Source organism: Corella eumyota, chromosome 6 (assembly GCF_963082875.1).
Source record: "Corella eumyota chromosome 6, kaCorEumy4.1, whole genome shotgun sequence".
NCBI lineage: Eukaryota > Metazoa > Chordata > Ascidiacea > Phlebobranchia > Corellidae > Corella > Corella eumyota.
The window spans coordinates 6,522,094-6,541,077 of NC_137495.1; the positions used below are offsets into that span (position 1 = coordinate 6,522,094).

Below are 18,984 nucleotides of genomic sequence, written 5' to 3' on the forward strand. Positions count from 1 at the left end.
GAAACATCCGAACAAAAATTGACTGATAAACCTCGCAGGGCTTTTTTCCCAATTGACAGCCCGAAAGACCCAGAAATTAAAAGGTCTGACAAAGCTTGGAAACCAACAAAACTAAATAATATCCATGATCCATTGCAAACTCCAGAGGAAAAAAAAACTAAGGTTAGATTTTAATTGTTAAAATAAGGTTATTATATTTAAATGTTGTTTTTTTTAAAGCCGACTTACATTTATAAACGCCAAACGCCAAACTTTAGGGCAAACAAAGATTGTTTTCTGTTGGCACATACATGCTCTTTATAGTAGTGTGACAAAATCAAATTTTAAGAATTTACGTTTAATATGTATTACTTTAATTTATGGTGTAAATCAACTTCTCGACAAGCTTAATTTACTCTAACAAATAAATAATGGGTTCTTTAAAAAAAAATTTTTATAGGAAATATTTAGGCAGGTGTGTTCTATATTGAACGAGTTGACGCCACAAAAATTTTCCCCACTTATGCAAAAAATGCAAGCATTGGAAATCAATACTGAAACTAGACTGCGTGGTGTTATCGATCTTATTTTTGAAAAGGTATATTTAAAAAAAATTACATTGTGTTTTAATGTTATACTTACAAACATATTTGGCTATTCTCTTTTTTTGCGCTTGTAGATTTATGTAAGTTTGGGACAGTTTAATAACAATTTAAAAACATTTTATATATACTTGATTTTTGACCTACAAACAAATAATTTATAACTGAAATGTTATATAATTTGTCTTTTTGGTTATGACTTTTTAAATTTTTTAGGCAATTAATGAGCCTATTTACAGCGAAACTTACGCCAACATGTGTCGTGTTATGACAACCTTTTGTGTGGAAGGCAAAAACACATTGGAATTTCGTAAAATTTTGTTTACTCGATGTCAGCGTGAGTTCGAAAAGGAAAGGACAAATGAAGCTATTCTCGGAGAGCTGAGATCTAAATTAGAAAAGGCAGCTAAACCGGTAAAAATGATTTCATATTAATTCTTTATCCTGTCTTGGTTTTATGTAAACATTATTAGTGATATTGCCTAATTATTTAATTGTGCTTTTTTTTAAGTTTATATAAATCTTACCTATATTTAAAATAACAAATGCTTTAGAAAATTTTAATAATAGTATTTTATGTTGTCATGTTGATGATCATAGCAGTGTGAATGTATTTTTTGAAAAGAAATTTAATTTTTTAGGAGGAAAAAAAACAATTAGAAAAAGAACTTGAATTAGCGAACGCAAAAGAAAGGCGTCGAACAATGGGCAATATTCGTTTCATCGGTGAGCTTTTTAAGTTGACCATGCTAACAGAAAAGTTTATGCACAATTGTATTATGTCGTTGTTTCATCTTCGTGACGAAGACGCTTATGAGGGATTGTGCCTGCTTTTGACCATTATTGGAAAAGATCTTGATCACGAAAAAGGAAAGGTATAAAAAATTTTTTATTTTTGTTTAGCCTTAAATATGTTACTCTTAAAGAGCCATCTGTTACTTTGTATAAAACGTTTTTAAATAAAAAGCAAATTTTGTTAGTGTAAAACCCTCTTAACTTTAAAAAAGACATTAGTCATGTTTGTTCAGGGCTGATGTATTAAAATTTAATAATTTACATTGTCACAGTTTATTGTAGCCAACATTTTTATTTTTATAGCCCAAGTATAAGTTATAATAATGTTTTCTTTTTTTATTTTACCATAAAAAACTGCTGAGTTAATTAATTTTTAGATTCGAATGGATCAATACTTTTCCGAAATAAAGAAAATAGTACGAAATAAGGAGACTTCAGTTCGAGTTCGATTCATGATCCAAGACGTCATTGATTTGAGAAAAGTAAATAGGATTAGAATATTTTGGATACCGTTAAGTTCTGTATGGAGTTTTTTGTATTGTGCTTTTGTTTAACTTAAAAATATTTTACCAAAAGATTAATTTTTTTAGAATAACTGGGTCCAAAAGCCATTTATGCCACAGGAACCAAAACGTATTGATCAATTACACAAAGATTTTGAAAAAGAACGAATGGAAGAAACATTTATTCCATCTAATGTAAATATATTTATATTGCAACATGTTTAATAATATCAAATGCTAAAAATAATTCAACAATGTTTAATATTCTTTTAAAAAATATGTGACTAATATGCATGCATACTGTTAAGGAATGTGTGGTGAGATTTTCTACTACAAAAATCCTTTACAATAAAAACAATAAATTGAATTTGGATTTAACAGAAACGGTAAAGAATTTAAAAAAATACTCTTTATATTGAATAACATGTCACAATCCATATTTTTTAGAAAATGCAATATGTACTGAGCCAAAAATCAACTCTTCAAACTGAACTTGATACCCTCAAATCAAATTTAGAGTCAAAAGAAAGAGTAAAAAAAAACTTTGTGTAAAATATCTAGATGTTTTTGAAATCTAAACTTTTATAAATACCTAATGAAAAAATTTGTTGTCTTTATAAAATTGCTAATTGTTTTAACAATATTGTTTTTAAAGTAACTGATTTTATCAATTCAAACCTTGTGTATATATATATATATAATTTTACCTTTAAAAAGTGGTTTTTATTTAAACTTTTTTTAGAAACTGGAGACCTTGGTAAAAACAAATTTCACTTTGCAAACTAAAAATGAAAAACTAGCATCCAATTTGGATTTAAAAGATTCGGTAATAAACAGACTTGTATAGTATATTCTGCACGAATTTTCGATTTTAGAATTACCTCTACATTTTTTTAAAGGATAAAATTTTTTTAGAGGTAAAAAAAAACCTTTAAAAAGTGGTTTTTATTTAAACTTTTTTTAGAAACTGGAGACCTTGGTAAAAACAAATTCCACTTTGCAAACTAAAAATGAAAAACTAGCATCCAATTTGGATTTAAAAGATTTGGTAATAAACAGACTTGTATAGTATATTCTGCACGAATTTTCGATTTTAGAATTACCTCTACATTTTTTTTTTAGGAAATAGAAGATGTATTACATAAAAGTTTTGCTCTACAATCTACAATCACGAAGCTTAAAGCAAATTTAAATGTAAAAGAAAAGGTAAAAATGTTCATTCTATAGCAATACTTTTAAAAAGGTCAAAAACCTAACCTTTCAAACAAAAAAAATAAAAATTAAATACCATTTTTAAATTATGTGTCACATAATATGAGCGTGAAGTTAGACACCGGTTTCCAGTTCTTTATTCAGCACCGAATTCAAAATGAAGATTTGGGTAAAAGGGTTATAGAGACCCTATTACCCAGAACGGATTTTAAATCTGTTGGATTTTTAATCTGGTGCTGAATAATGACCTGGATTTTAAATCCAGTGCCAAATAATGAACCGGGAACTGGTTTCTAACTTCACGCTGGTGTATTTAATACTTTATTAAGGATATTTAATCTTTTTTTAAGGAAATGGATGATGTAGTTTTAAATCTACAAACTGAGATTGAGCACTTTAAATCTAATTTAGATGGAAAAGAAAGGGTAAACACCAGTCATGTGTAATGTTTCGGTGAGAAAACTTTCTATTTAAAATCATTGTTTATTACTTTTTAGAAATTGGAAGATTTGTTTAAAGAGAATTTAACTCAACTAACAAAAATTACCAATTTGAAATCTGATCTGGAGTTAAAAGACAAGGTAGATTAAAAAATAAAAACATTTTCTATATCAATAAATAATGTTTTCATTTGTGTAGAAAATTGAACATTTAGGAGAAAAAATTGCCCAACTCAAAAAGGAAAAGAATGACCTAGTGAAGGTACTAAACTATTTAATTTTTTTAATTTTTTCAAGATTAAGCAAACAATTATTTTTTTTAGGAAAAACCAGTCACATATCATGAACCAAAAGATATTTTATGTGTATCTGATGAAGAAGGTTTATTGGGTAGTGGTGCATTTGGGTGTGTACGTCTTGCATTTAATAAGGCATGGGGTGCCATTGCTGTTAAGTGTATTCGAGTTATTGGATCTGCAATAGAGACAGCTAGGATTAAAAATAAGTATACTTTTATATTTTATATATTTCCGCAACTATTTTTTTTAAATACTGATTAATCTATATATAATTAATATTAAAATTTATAGTATTCAAACTGAATGCCAGATGTTACAACTATCCACCCATATAAATGTTGTAAGAGTGATTGGGTATACAACATGGCCGGGATCAGCAGGAATTATTATGGAGTACATGCTTGGTGGCAATCTTAAAACTGTTCTTTTACATCAAAAAAATGAAGTTAAACTAATTCCTCCTGTTGTTCGATTGAGATTTGTATCTGATATATCCAACGGGATAGCATACATGCACAACATGTCATCTTCACAAAGAATTACCCATGGTGACTTAAAAGTTGATAACATACTTTTATCTCATGATTTAACATGCAAAATATCAGATTTTGGTGGAGCCCATTTTGCGACATGTACTGAAGAATCTTCTACAACTGCAAGTCAGTACAACCAAACCCACACCAAGGTATTTTTAGCTCCTGAAGCTTTACAAAATCCCCATGGAAAAGTTCGCAAATCAATGGATGTTTATAGTTTTTCCATGATGGTTTACATGATATTAACAAGAAAGACCCCATACGAAGGAATAACAAGTGAAAATTACTTGGAAGGTATTCAAAGAGGTGAAAGGCCTAGCTTAGAAGAAATTCAGCATTTAAAGGCTACTATAGGACAGGATGATGTTAAAATTGTTGATCTCTTGAAAAATGAAATGACGAAATGTTGGAAACAAGCACAAGATCAACGACCAACTATTGTCGATGTTAGAAATCGTCTTCGAAATAAGCTTTGTGAAATAGAAGTATGGATCATTCAAGACCATATTTCTAAAATAATAAGAGAACTTGATTTTAAAAATTCATGCCAGGATTCTTTCGATTGTCAACCAATTAATAGCTTTCCCCCACCAAATTTTGAATTTATTGGATAATTAATACTTTTTTTATAAAATAGATGATTTTGACAAAAGAAGTTTTTTTTATTTTTTAAGTAAAAATTTGTAGAAATTATCTACTTTAAATGCAAAAGAAAATTTTTTGTATTTATAAACTAGGTAAAAGAGCAACAATTGTCAAAGTAAAATTTTTTTACAAAGTCCACCTTTTAGTTTAGCGTTTAGCAATATGGGTAATTTAAAATCATATTTTCAAAATAGTTAAAAAACTTTAATTTTAAAAATCATGCAAGAGATTATTCATTTTAATAAATTAATAAATTGTGTCTACCTTACTTTTAACTTACAAAATTGGTAAAATTTTTGATACAAACACCAACAATTTTTGTTGTTTTTACCAACAGGATTATGCAATCTTTTATTTATAATGTGTTTTTTAATTTTTTTATGATCGTTAACAAGTTTTATTTTCTTAATTATTTTAGTTTTTTTTTCTTATTATTGTATCTTATAAAATTCTTTTTTTATACCCAAATATGTTTTTGTTTAATTTTGAACTACAACACCCCTTGTTTTTGATGGTATGCAAAACTTTTATCTTTGTGCTGTATTTTATAATGCTAGTTAGTTAGATATCAGGTTACTGTATTGGTGCCTTGTTGTGTTTTCATATTTATATAATTTTGTATTTATTACAATTAATTTGTAGCACTTATTGTAGTTCCTGATTTTTTTCCTGACTTTATATCATGATTTAACATGCAAAATATTAGATCTTGGTGGTGCTCATTTTGCAACATGCACTGAAGAATCTTTAACAGGTTTAAGTCAGTACAATAACACACATACTAAAGTATTCACAGCTCCGGAAGCTTTACTAAATCCACATGGGAAAGTTCGCAAATCAATGGATGTCTATAGCTCAATAATGGTTTACATGATATTAATAAGAAAGACCCCTTACAAAGGAATAACATGTGAATATTACTTTGAAGGTATCAAAAAAGGAAATAGCCTAACTTTAGAAGAAATTCAGCAGTTAAAGGCTACGTTAGAAGGGGATGGTAGTGATATTATTTACCAACTTCAAAATGGAATTGATGGAATAATGACCAAGATTTAAGACCAAAAATCGTCGATGTACAAAATCGTCTATGAATCACCTTTTCCAAAATAGAAATGTGGATATTTCTGGATCATGTTTCTAAAATTGACAGAAAACTTGAATTTAAATACCCATGCCAGGATTCCTATGATTTACACACAATAGATAGATTTTTTCCACCTAACTTTAAATTTACAGAATAGTTAAAATCATTGTTGTACTTTTTTTGCTTAAAATATTTGTGTTTAGTTAAGTTTCTTTGTAATCAGCAAAAAAAAAAATTGTTTATTTTTGTAATCTTTTTTGCCTTTTAACGCAATTACTTTCTGTATTAAACTATGCATTTTATTTAGCCTTTTTAATTTACTCTTATTCAATATTTATTTACCATTATACGGCCGTTTTGCCTTGATGTTATATGTTGTATAGGGTATAAAAGGAGTATGATTTGGTTTAAGCAAAAATAGTGGTCTAATGGTGCTTTGTATGTTTTATATTTTTATAATCTTTTAATTTATATGAATTTTTTTTAATCTAAAGCACTTTATTTTTAAGCAGTTACAATTTAATAAATTTTAGCTTTTGTTGGTTAAATTTTTCTTTCTGTTTACTCTAACAAAGTATGTAATATGTAGAAAATGTATACTGGTTTTATTTTGGATAACGTATCCCCTGAGCAATAAATTTAATAGTTCAGGTGTCAGTAAAAATATTTAAAATTTACAGTAAAACTGTGTTTATAATAAATATTAAAAGTAAAATAATTAAATAATATTAAAAAGTGTTTTTTAGAAGTATGATTTTTATTTTAAAGTAGGGAATTTCCCGACGCTAACTATTTTACAATAACCTAGCGATACTTCCTCGTCTACCCGGTCCCATTATCATTTATTTTACCAAAGCTGGAGTTAAGACAGTTACAAACCATGAGTTACTTTTCAAGTTTAGAAAATAATTCAAATTCTTCTGAAAGTTTAGACGTGGATGAAGATGATGATATCTTACAAAGTGAAGACAAGTTGTCAAGGTTAAATCTGCAATAACCTTTTTATTTTAAGATAATATTTGGAATATAATTTTGTAATTTATGCAACCTAATAAAACGTAAATAACCCACTTGCAAATTTAAAAACATTACAACATGCTATTGGCAGTGTGGTACAGGGTTAGATATTAACTGCATCTGTGTTGTTGTTGTAAAGCCTTAAAGTATTGCAATTAAAGTAGTAGTCCAAAACTTACTGGTAAATTATAGGGCGATATATTAATAATTTTTTTTTCGAAAAAAAGGAACAGGTATTAACTGTCATAGCCGACTTTAGCCTGGAAAAATTTAGGATTTTTTACACTATATTTGTGCAGTTAAGTTTGACTTTTACAATGAGAATAAGTCTATAAATAATAAAAAACAATGTTTTTTATATTTATAGAGCTTCACAAAATTTTAACCCACAGCAACATCAGCGTAAGTTTTTACTATATCTATTAACGTTGTTATTTGTCCAAAAGTCGTTCTAAATATGTAACTTATTAAATATAGCTATATATGCAATATACTGTTTTCACAGTAATCATTTGAGCCGGCAGCCTAATGTAGTGGTAAGAACACTTGCTACACTACACATGAGGTTGTGGGTTCAATCCCCACTGATCTTATGCTGTAGCGCCCTAGAGTAAGGCACTATAAACGGTATGAACTCCTGCTGAGCCAGAACTTAATCAGCAGCATAATTACCGGTAACTTATGTTACTCTATGTTTAAGTCGTGCATTCGACTTTCCCACATCGAGGATAAAGATATATAAATACAAAAAAAATTTACAGTTTTTGTTATGTTAATAATGGCTGCCATATTCTGTAAAGGCGTAAGATTGTTTAAAGTTATGATTAAGTTTTTATGTATAGGAAGTTATGCACAACAGGGAAGAACAAGAAGTTACCCAGGATCCTACTCATCAGTATGTCAAAAACATTTGTAATATCATACTTTAAATAATAAACTTAACGTAATGAGAAAAAATGTATGGAGGCAGGTAATATTTTACGTTTTTGATGTTATATATATTTTTATGTTAATTTTTCGAATTACGGCATGCAGTCCTCTCAGTCCACAAAGTATTTGCAACCAAATATATATGTTCAATTAAATGTAAGTTTGTTTTGTGTCTTTTGTTGTTAAGAAATAAACAAAATATAAGTTTCGTTCAGAAAGTTTGTATTTGTTGGTAAAAGGCTTATTAGTTAACAGGCAAAAAATTTAATTCACTTGAGATTTTAAAAAAAAATTTGATGAAAACTGTAGTTGAAAAACTATTTCACTTATAGCTTTATATTAATATTTATCTTGTATATGTTTCTAGCAACTGTCTAGTCAAAATATCGTATCAGCTCAACAAACTCGCATGTCAACTGCTTCTCCTACTTATTACCCAAGTTTACAAGGTATATTTATTTTTAAAAACATTCTATAAGGCAAATTTTATAAATCAACTTTAAAAATTTCTGATATTAAATTCTTCATTAATAACAACAAGATAGTTTACTGTAAACAGTGGTTACGTTAACACTAGATACAGAAAACAATTTTAAATCAATAAAAATTTTTTAAAAATATATCTGTAATTAAATATTTTATTTTAGGTCAATTTTTTCAGAGTCCACTGCCCACCGATGATACCCGAGGAATTGTTCAGGTAACAAAAACTTTAAAAAAAATTGATTAATTTAAAAAACTTATTGGCTTTTTTTATAGCAACCACCATATCAGTCTTCCCATGTACAACAACAGCATATGCAAACCACCCCACAACAACCAGCACAAGTTAGTTTTTTTAACTAATTTCTATTTTATTTAACTGGGTATATGGTTACAATTTAGTCAATTTTTGTAACATGATTGTAACAAGTATTGAATTGTAATAATTCACCTAGGCACCACAAATTTGTTAAAAATCCGAATCTTGTACATTTTTTTGAGGCATTTAATTTGGCTTTCGTACTTTCAAGCTTATAAATTTGTTTTTTTAAATGCTGTTTTATGTATTTGGGTGGCTAAGTATAAGACCATAGACAACCACATAAAACCGAAAAAGTAACTTCAATAAATGGTAATTTGTTATGCAATACATTAGCATCTGTACCTTCTGCTGTAAGTTTTTTTAAAAGAGCCTTATGTTGCTATTGGACATTTATTATTTTAAAATTTTATTACAAGAATATTTTGTTAGGGTGTTTTAAATAAGCAGAATGCAGTTACTGGTGTGATGTGGATTTTCACTATATAAATTATTTTTAAATTTTTTAGGCGCCAAACCAAGAGTTAGCTGCACAGTTTGCTGGAGAAGTAGATGGAGCTGCTTCTTTGAATGCTGGTTCTAGTACGAGCCCCTCTTCTGCTGCTGAGTTCCCACGGGTAACAGTTTGTTTTAAAAAAAGAAAACATTAACAAAATTAATGTACAAATATTTTAGTATGCATGCTTTTATTTAGGTACTTGGAATATTATTATGTTAAAAACTTGGAATATTATTATGTTAAAAACTTGGAATATTATTATGTTAAAAAACCTTTAAATGTGTTAAAAAATTATTTATTGTTTGCTGTAAAATGAAAAACAACTACTTGTAAACAACTAAGCTTTTTGTTTTTAGTCTGCACCTGGACCGGTAATTTTACCTATTGGAATGAATGCTGCAATTGGAATGAATGCTGCAAAAAAAGAAAAGGCTAAATCACTAAAAATTGAGTGTTCCCAAAATGGAGTTCCAATTCCAATTGAGGTCAACCAAACAACAGGTGGCATAAAAATTAAGGGTCTTTCTTCAATTTTTTCCAAGACATCTAAGAATTCAAATTCTGTCATCGTAAAAAGAAGGTTATTGGAACCTGAGCCCAAAATAATCGAGCTACCCCCAAAGCTGCGTGATCCTGAACTTAAATGGACTGACAATGCTTGGAAACCAAAAAAACTAAATAATGCTCACAATGAACTACAATCTTTAGAAGAGAAAAAAACTAAGGTTAGATTTTGTAAAGGTTTACTGCTATTTATTTCCAGATAAATAAAACAAAATTGACAAAATAATTGCATAAACCAAATTGTAGACATTTACTCGAATGGCAAAATTAACACATCATGTCAGGTTTTAACAAGTATCTATTTTATAGGAAATACTTGGAAATATGCTTTCTATATTAAACAAGTTGACACCACAAAAATTTTCCCCACTTATAAAAAAGGTGGAAGAATTAGAAATTAATACTGAAACTAGACTGCGTGGTGTTGTTGATCTTATATTTGAAAAGGTGAACATTTTGTTGTTAATTTTACGTTTAATCATTAACTTACTACTATTACAAGTTTGAAAAGGGAAATCTTTTTTACTACACATTTAATACAACAAATGCCTTTAGAAAATAATTTTAAACTTGGCTGAATATAATAAAACACTGTTTTTTATGTTGCAGGCAACTAAAGAGCCTATGTACTGCAAAGCTTATGCTAATATGTGTAAAAATATGTCGACGTTTCATGTTGAGGGTGAAAACACATTTGAATTTCGTAAAATCTTGCTTTTAAAATGCCAGCATGAATCTGAAAAAGAAAAGAGCAACAAAGCAAATAAATCGGTAAAAGGAATTTTTTAACGATCTAACAATCTAATCTAAGTTTTAATTTTTTACCTTAAGAGTTTTTTTTAATAGTACAAACATTTTTGAAAAACATTTTTTTAGGCTAGATAATAAAATGTAATAAAAAATATTTAACGAATTATATTTAAATGAAAAATCTTTTCAGGAAGAAAAGGTGCAATTTAAAGAGGAACTAGAACTAGTTGGGACAAAAACACAAACTCGCACTTTTGGCAACATTAGTTTTATATGCGAACTTTTCAAGTTGTTTATGGTTACTGAAAGCATTATGAACTATTGTATCAAGTGTTTATTAGGTAAAAGTAACGAAGAATCGATAAAAAGCTTGTGTATTCTTTTAACTTGTATTGGTAAGGATTTAGACCATGAAAAAGCAAAGGTGAGCACATTAAACTATATTACTGTTGTTGTATACCCTTGATTAAATTATACAATTTAAATTTGATGTAGATTCAAATGAATGAATATTTCTCTCACATGGAGAAAATAGTTAAAGAAAAGAAATTTACGTCTCGAATTAGATTTATGATTCAAGATGTCATTGAATTGAGAGCTGTAAAGTTTTTTTATTACCTTTCTTTAAATACAATATTGTTGTGTAGATACAAAACTAATTTAATAATTTTTTTACTTTTTTTTTCTCTATATTTGCTACATTACAAAGTAAAATAATTAATATTTTACTTATCAAAGTAGCAAGAATGTTTTATTGTTGTTTACTTAGAATAATTGGGTTCAAAAGGCAATAAGGTTTCAAGGACCTAAGACTTTGGATCAAATTCGTGCAGATATTGAAAAAGAGAAAATGGAAAATGCGCTTTTCCCATGTGATGTAAACCCAAAAAGATATCAATATTGATTAATCTATAATTTATATTATCCCCCCTTATCGTAATTATTACCTAAAAGAAAATTATTGTTTAATTTTTTAGGACTGTTGGGTGAAATCTAAACAATATTCTACCCTCCAAAGAAAATTTAAAGACCTTGAAACTTGTTTAAAAACAAAGCAAGAGGTAAATAATAATAATTGTTTTACTTTTCTACTAATTAAAGTTAAAAATTGGATTTAGATACATTTAATACTCAGAGAAAAAATTGGGTAATTGTACTTTGTATGATGTTCTTTATATACTCTTTTAGAAATTGGAAGAATCGTTAAAGCAAATTTTAACTTTACAAACTAAAAATGAAAATTTTGAAACTGATATAGACTTGAAGAAAAAGGTAAATTTAAAATTAAATTATGTATTGACTTATTGTTCTTAGTTAGGCTACAATTTCTATTTCTGTAGAAAATTGAAGATCTGATTGAAATAATCAATGGGTTGAAAAAGGAAAAGAATGATCTAATAAAGGTAATATACTTTGACATATTTTATCATATTTTTGTTAATAATTAAATAAATAATTTTTTTTTAGGAAAAGCCAGTCACATATTATAACTCTAAAGATATTTTGTGTGTACCTGGTGATAAAGGTTCATTAGGTTTTGGGGTGTTTGGTTGTGTACGACTTGCTTTTAGTAAGGCATGGGGTGCGGTTGCTGTTAAGTGTTTTACAGTTACTGGATCTCAAGAGGAATTGGCTAAAACAAATGACAAGTTAGTTTTTTGTGCCAATACCACTAATATACTTTTTTGTTTTGGTTTTATACATTTTTAGATAAAGCTTATTTTTATTTTAACTAAATTTATATTTTTTGCATAAGTGAAAACTTTAAACAACAAAATGTAATAATATTTTATGTAAAATTTACCACCATAGAATAAGAAATGAATGTCAGATGTTAAGACTTTCAACCCATATCAATGTTGTGAGAGTGATTGGTTATACAGCATGGACAAGATCAGCAGGAATAATTATGGAGTACATGGTTGCGGGTAATCTTAGATCTCTTCTTTTACATCAAAAGGATAAGATCAAATCAATTCCCCCAGTTGTTCAGTTAAGGTTCGTATCTGATATATCTAATGGAATGGCATACATGCACAACATGGCTTCTTTTCAAAGAGTTACCCATGGTGACTTGAAGGTTGATAACATTCTTTTATCTCATGATTTAACATGCAAAATATCAGATTTTGGTGGTGCTCATTTTGCTACACGCACTGAAGAATCTTTAACAGGTTTAAGTCAGTACAATAACACACAAACTGAAGTATTCACAGCTCCGGAAGCTTTACAAAATCTCAATGCAAAAGTTCGCAAATCAATGGATGTCTATAGTTTTTCTATGATGGTTTACATGATATTAACAAGAAGGACTCCTTACGAAGGAATCACAAGTAAAAATTACTTGGAAGGTATCAAAAATGGAAATAGGCCAACCTTAGAAAAAATTCAGGAGTTAAAGGCTACGCTAGGAAGGGATGGTATTGATATTATTAACCAACTTCAAAATGAAATGGAGAATTGTTGGAATCATGACCAACACTTAAGACCAAAAATCGTCGATGTACGGAATCGTCTACGAATTACGCTTTCCAAAGTAGATATATGGATAATTCAAGAACATATTTGTAAAATTGCCAGAAAGCTAGAATTTAAAAATGTATGCCAAGATTCTTATGAATGTCAACCCATAGATAAATTCTCCCCACCAAACTTTCAATTTACAGAATAATTATTTTTTTAATATATGCGATATGCAAACTCTGTTGTGTTTGACCTTAAGTTTTAATAAAGTATTGTATTGATTTATTTTATGATTTATCTGTGTAATTGAAGAACAAATAAGTGTACCCTTTAGTTCGTTTTGTAATGATAAATACTTTCATATGCTTACTTAATTATAGTTAGTGGTTTGAAACAAATATATCTATCTAAGCATCTCCTTATGGCCTTCCTGCCTAAATAAACTATGCACTTGTCAACCAAAGAGATGTGTTTTTAGATTAATAACATGTCACATTAATGCAGTTATTTTAGTTTAAATTTATACTTTTTTTTAGTTTATTGTAAAATTGTTTTTGTTTAATTTGGTTTTTGATCCACACAGAATTAGAATAAAAATTGTATTTTTTAAAAACCTAAACAATCAAATAAAAAAGTTACACAGCATTAGGGTCCTGGATATTTACAGAGCACAGTTAAAAATTATTCATTAAGTTGAAATAAAAATTTACTAAAATGAACAGTGCAAATAAAACAATATTCTATTCCTATCAAAATGTTTATACAATAAAAATTTTTTCGTCATATTATGTGAAAAACCAGATTATTTATTTCTTATTACTTATTCCTTATTCAAATAGAAAGTACATAACATGCATTCATTAAATAACAAAACATATACGGTTACATGCACTAATAAAAATAGGTCTAACCCCTAGCAAGCACAAACTATATGTAAGCACAAAATAGAACCTAATAGAAACAGGGAAAAATCACTGAACCAAATAGAAGAGAACTACAATAGCATACATAAACAAAGGCATAACTTAAAATTAAGTAACTATAAGAAAACTTACAATCTACAAAAGATAACACAAAATAAACATTCAAAATATATATTTAACATTATGCGTTGGGTGTTATTAAAAGACTTCCCGAAATGAAAGCTTTTAATAAACGGTAAAAAAACATCAACGAAAATAATAAAAAGTTTATATTGGTACCGGATTTTATGCATAAATAAATAATAAAAAAAATCAATATAAAAGTATTAGTGTACCATATAGTAAAAGTCTGAATAATAAAAAAGATGCATTATAAAAATATTAAATTTATTTAGTGAATCAATAGTGCTAGTAAAGTCAATAAAATTAAAAATCTTAGCCTAGTTAATGGGTAAATTTGACATTTTAACCTCATATCTGTGTTGTCTTATCATGAACTTTATTGTAATAATTAAAACCAATTATATATTATTAAATGACAAAACATACGAAAAAATACTTGTATCTTAATAAAACTCAGAGGGGTTCCAACATTGAAACTGATTTTTACAAGGTTTTTTTAGTCTCATGTTTTGGACTATATCACAAACCCGATATTGCATATCTCCAAGATCAATTTCAGATAAAAGTTCGTTCAGGTAGTCCCTTGTTTTAATCATTGATTGTCGGCATTTTGGATCATGTATCCAACTTTGTTCTATTACAGACTTAATAGCAAACATAATATCATTATCTGTTGAGATTGTAGAGTGTTTAACTTCCGATAATGATGGTCTGTTACCAATTTTGATATTTTTCAAAAAATTTCGAATACCTTCTTGTGTGTATTCAAAAGGGTAATTTCTTGTTAATATCATGTAAAACATTAATGATGCACTATAAACATCCATTGATTTTTGAAATCGAATATTTGGATTTTTTAAGGCTTCAGGAGCCAAATATACTTTTGTAAACAAATTAGTAAAGTTACTAGGACTTGTTGAAGCCATTCCAGTGCAGGTCGCATAATCAGCACCACCAAAATCGGATATTTTACATGTTAAATCACTAGTAAGAAGAATATTATTAACTTTCAAGTCACCATGGGTAACTCTTTTGGTTGGAAACCTGTTGTGCATATATGCTATTCCATTTGCTATATCAGATACAAACCTCAACTTAACAACAGGGGGAATTATTTTAACTTTATCCTTATGATCTAAAAGAAGAGTTTTTAGGTCACCTCCAACCATGTATTCCATAATAATTCCTGCAGATCCAGGCCAAAATGTATAACCGTACACTTGTGTAATATTTGCATGAGATAACAGTTGTAACATCTGACATTCATTTGCAATTCTAGACAACATTTAAAAATTAATATTTTTACCGATTTACACTTCCAATTTGTGGTGAAATATTTTTAAATTCTAATATGACTAACTACATTTAAAACTTCATAGCAAGAGAATAAAATAAACTAACTCCGAAATAATTTTATTTGTATGTGTATCAGAACCAGTAACTGGAATCCGCTTTACAGCAACAGCACCCAAAGCTTCAATAAAAGCAAGATGAACTATTCCAAACGCCCCCTTTCCCAAAATTTTTTTTGTAGCGATCATTATTACCTGTTCCTCATACAATGTTACCGATTTTTCCTAAATATTTTTTTCAATAAAATGTAATAGGTAATAACAGTTTATCTTATTACTAAAATCTACCTTTTCCAATTCTTTCAATTTTTTTTGAAGTTGACTATTTTCACCATTTAATCTTTCAATAGTCTAAAAGCCAATTGTATAAATAATTTTAAACAGCTATTATAAACATGAAAATGATGTTTAGTTTTTACCTTTTCTTGTGAAATTAATTTTAAGTTGAGTTGTTGATTTTCAATTTGTAGATGTTGATTTTGTAATTCCTTGATAAAAATATTATAAATGACACGTTAATTTAGAAGAATGCTAATTTAACAAAATAGTATAAATTAAAAGTTTGTTTGGTTAAGAAAATTTAAAATTAAAAGTTATTAAATTTTGTTTAATTTGGTTATATAGATTTATGTTTTTACAACTAAGCAATACACATAAAATAACACCACCAATAAAAGTCATAAAACTTTATAGCTTTAAAATAAACTTGTTCACAATTACGGCACATACATCTGTAACATTTACTAAAATCATTCAAACTATAAAACTAATAAGCATTTCTGTTCAAACTTGTGGTGATTGCTGATAAATAACTTGTTGTTGATTGAAAGGTGGGTTAAAATACGATCGGAAATACTGAGATATGGGCTAAAACACAAACAAAAAAAACAGTTAATTTAGTTTTATTATTAAAAAAAAATTACTAAAACAGCAGAATAACTAACACCAGGTGGCCTTTACAACTAAGCAATACACATAAAATAACACCACCAATAAAAGTCATAAAACTTTATAGCTTTAAAATAAACTTGTTCACAATTACGGCAAATACATGTTTTATACATCTGTAACATTTACTAAAATCTTTCAAACTATAAAAATAATAAGCATTTCTGTTCAAACTTGTGGTGATTGCTGGTAAATAACTTGTTGTTGATTGAAAGGTGGGTTAAAATACGATCGGAAATACTGAGATATGGGCTAAAACACAAATAAAAAAAACGGTTAATTTAGTTTTATTATTAAAAAAAAATTACTAAAACAGCAGAATAACTAACACCAGGTGGCCTTTACAACTAAGCAATACACATAAAATAACACCACCAATAAAAGTCATAAAACTTTATAGCTTTAAAATAAACTTGTTCACAATTACGGCAAATACATGTTTTATACATCTGTAACATTTACTAAAATCTTTCAAACTATAAAAATAATAAGCATTTCTGTTCAAACTTGTGGTGATTGCTGGTAAATAACTTGTTGTTGATTGAAAGGTGGGTTAAAATACGATCGGAAATACTGAGATATGGGCTAAAACACAAATAAAAAAAACAGTTAATTTAGTTTTATTATTAAAAAAAAATTACTAAAACAGCAGAATAACTAACACCAGGTGGCCCGACATTTAAACCCTTTACACTTAAACCTTAACCTCTCTAAATCTATATGCATACTTTGCAAGAAGGGCCCTATAAAAATGCCACTATACAATAATATGACATTATAACTTGTAATGTAACAGAATTACACCAACATTGAATTGGAAACACTGCGGGTTTAAATTTGATTGAGGCTGTTGTGTGCCAGGCTGTGGCATATCATCTGATGTCATTGGTGCAAAAAATGGGTCGGACTAAAAATATAAAAATTTTTCATTATTTTAATATTTTAAAAGATGGTTTTAGAAGTGCAGAAAAAACTAACCTCCATATTTTAATTGAAGCCTGGTCAGCTGGCCGCTGGTGAAAATCCAGTTATTTGTTAGCATAAAGGTTACAACACAAATTGTATAAACAAAACCATAAACGAAAAAAAAAAACGAAACAGCTCCACTACAGAAACTGTTTTAACAAATAAAAAAAAATCAAGTCATTAAAAAGTTTGCAATTTCGTATCCCACTATTATAACTTTTCACTTGCGCCTGTCTTATAATTGTGTGGATTAGGATGTACCGCAGTCTCATAGCGTACCTAGCAACGAAATTGTCATATGACCATAGCTATTACAGTGATGTAATATCTATAATATATGACTGTGCCCAAAATTAAGGAAATGAAAAACGGGCAATTTAAAAAAAATAAAACACAACATATGCTGCTAGCTTATCTAAAATTTTACTCTACCCTAAGCACTACACAAATTACGTAACATTAATAAAATCAACAACAACACGTCATTTAGGGTAAATACTTTTCCCTATACTCTAAATGTCGTGGGCCTGATTGGAATTACGTCAACAATGGTACTTACTGTTATGGGATAGAAACTTTACAAATACTATTATGACGTTTATAAACACGTGAGTTTCACTCAAAATTAAATATTTTAACCTTATTATTTTAGAAATGAAAATCGATTACATATTACTACGCGATTTATCTAGAATGGTGACCAAATACCAACTAATGGAGCTCAGTATCATAGTATAAAATAACTAAAGCCATACCACTACTTAATAAACGAATTTTTAACTGGCACAAGAGTTAAATCTAGCTAATTAAACGGTTTAAAAGCGTTTCGCCTATACTTCTTTCATGCAAAAAAACACGCTATTTTTGTTTTAGGTAAATCGCGTAGTAATATTTAATCTATTTTCATTTCTAAAATAATAAGGTTAAAATATTTAATTCTGAGTTAAACTCACGTGTTTATAAACGTCATAATAGTATTTGTAAAGTTTCTAACGCATAACAGTAAGTACCATTTGTTGACGTAATTCCAATCAGACCCACGACATTCAGAATATAGGTCAAAGTATTAACTGTCATTTTGGACGCCATCAATAAAATCATAAACGGATTTAGATATTTTAGGAATAAAATTTCATTTACAGTAATTAGATAAAGCCAGTAACAAAATCATTACAAGAATAGTATCACTTAAGAATTAAACAACTAACGTATTTATATCAACTCAAATGAATAAAAACTTTGACAGAATAGCATCACAGTAATAATTGCATCCATAGTGAAAATAATATTAAACTCATTTAAACAAAAACTGCTATAAGATTCTCCTATCAGACTTATCTCAAGTTGGCCGTAAAATCACAACCGACGGAATAAGATTGCAACCGACGAAATAAGATCACATTCGACGGAATAAGATCGCAACCGACAGAATAAGATCACAATCGACGGAATAAGATCACAATCGACGGAATAAGATCACAATCGACGGAATAAGATCTCAACTGACGGAATAAGCTCACAACCGACGGAATAAGGTCACAACCGACGAAAC

The 18,984-nt window shown here is 28.3% G+C and overlaps 3 protein-coding genes across 8 annotated transcripts; 2 read left to right on the top strand and 1 right to left on the bottom strand.

Moving 5' to 3' along the window:
- Positions 1–27: 27 nt before the first annotated feature.
- LOC145755435 (uncharacterized) lies at positions 28–5,718 on the top strand. Of its 2 annotated transcripts, XM_082571672.1 has the most exons (16): positions 28–162; positions 440–577; positions 798–995; positions 1,223–1,456; positions 1,754–1,858; positions 1,967–2,074; positions 2,188–2,265; positions 2,327–2,410; positions 2,622–2,705; positions 2,844–2,927; positions 3,002–3,085; positions 3,442–3,516; positions 3,589–3,672; positions 3,731–3,793; positions 3,855–4,036; positions 4,122–5,718. In XM_082571672.1, exons 2-16 carry the CDS (start codon positions 503–505, stop codon positions 4,978–4,980), a joined length of 2,397 nt encoding a protein of 798 aa, XP_082427798.1. In that variant the 5' UTR covers positions 28–162; positions 440–502; the 3' UTR covers positions 4,981–5,718. The 2 variants fall into 2 exon arrangements, with proteins under 2 accessions (XP_082427798.1, XP_082427799.1); XM_082571673.1 differs by lacking the exon at positions 2,188–2,265.
- A 1,223-nt stretch (positions 5,719–6,941) lies between these two features.
- On the top strand, positions 6,942–13,865 carry LOC145755433 (uncharacterized). 3 transcript variants are annotated; one of them, XM_082571666.1, is made up of 19 exons: positions 6,942–7,076; positions 7,480–7,514; positions 7,955–8,007; positions 8,148–8,198; positions 8,410–8,491; positions 8,690–8,742; positions 8,802–8,870; positions 9,354–9,461; positions 9,700–10,068; positions 10,217–10,354; positions 10,517–10,678; positions 10,848–11,081; positions 11,153–11,257; positions 11,427–11,534; positions 11,635–11,718; positions 11,846–11,929; positions 11,998–12,060; positions 12,125–12,306; positions 12,470–13,865. In XM_082571666.1, the coding sequence occupies exons 1-19, from the start codon at positions 6,976–6,978 to the stop codon at positions 13,326–13,328; spliced, it is 2,940 nt and encodes a 979-aa protein (XP_082427792.1). In that variant the 5' UTR covers positions 6,942–6,975; the 3' UTR covers positions 13,329–13,865. The 3 variants fall into 3 exon arrangements, with proteins under 3 accessions (XP_082427792.1, XP_082427793.1, XP_082427794.1); XM_082571667.1 differs by lacking the exon at positions 8,148–8,198; XM_082571668.1 differs by having other exon boundaries at positions 7,030–7,076; positions 7,959–8,198; positions 12,470–13,864.
- LOC145755437 (dual specificity protein kinase shkC-like) lies at positions 13,706–17,866 on the bottom strand. 3 transcript variants are annotated; one of them, XM_082571677.1, is made up of 10 exons: positions 17,445–17,866; positions 17,275–17,373; positions 16,974–17,051; positions 16,641–16,718; positions 16,308–16,385; positions 15,938–16,006; positions 15,807–15,869; positions 15,568–15,743; positions 15,326–15,441; positions 15,016–15,150 (listed from the first exon to the last, which is right to left on the bottom strand). In XM_082571677.1, the coding sequence occupies exons 1-10, from the start codon at positions 17,448–17,450 to the stop codon at positions 15,143–15,145; spliced, it is 771 nt and encodes a 256-aa protein (XP_082427803.1). In that variant the 5' UTR covers positions 17,451–17,866; the 3' UTR covers positions 15,016–15,142. The 3 variants fall into 3 exon arrangements, with proteins under 3 accessions (XP_082427801.1, XP_082427802.1, XP_082427803.1); XM_082571675.1 differs by having other exon boundaries at positions 13,706–15,441; XM_082571676.1 differs by lacking the exon at positions 16,641–16,718 and having other exon boundaries at positions 13,706–15,441.
- Positions 17,867–18,984: the final 1,118 nt, after the last annotated feature.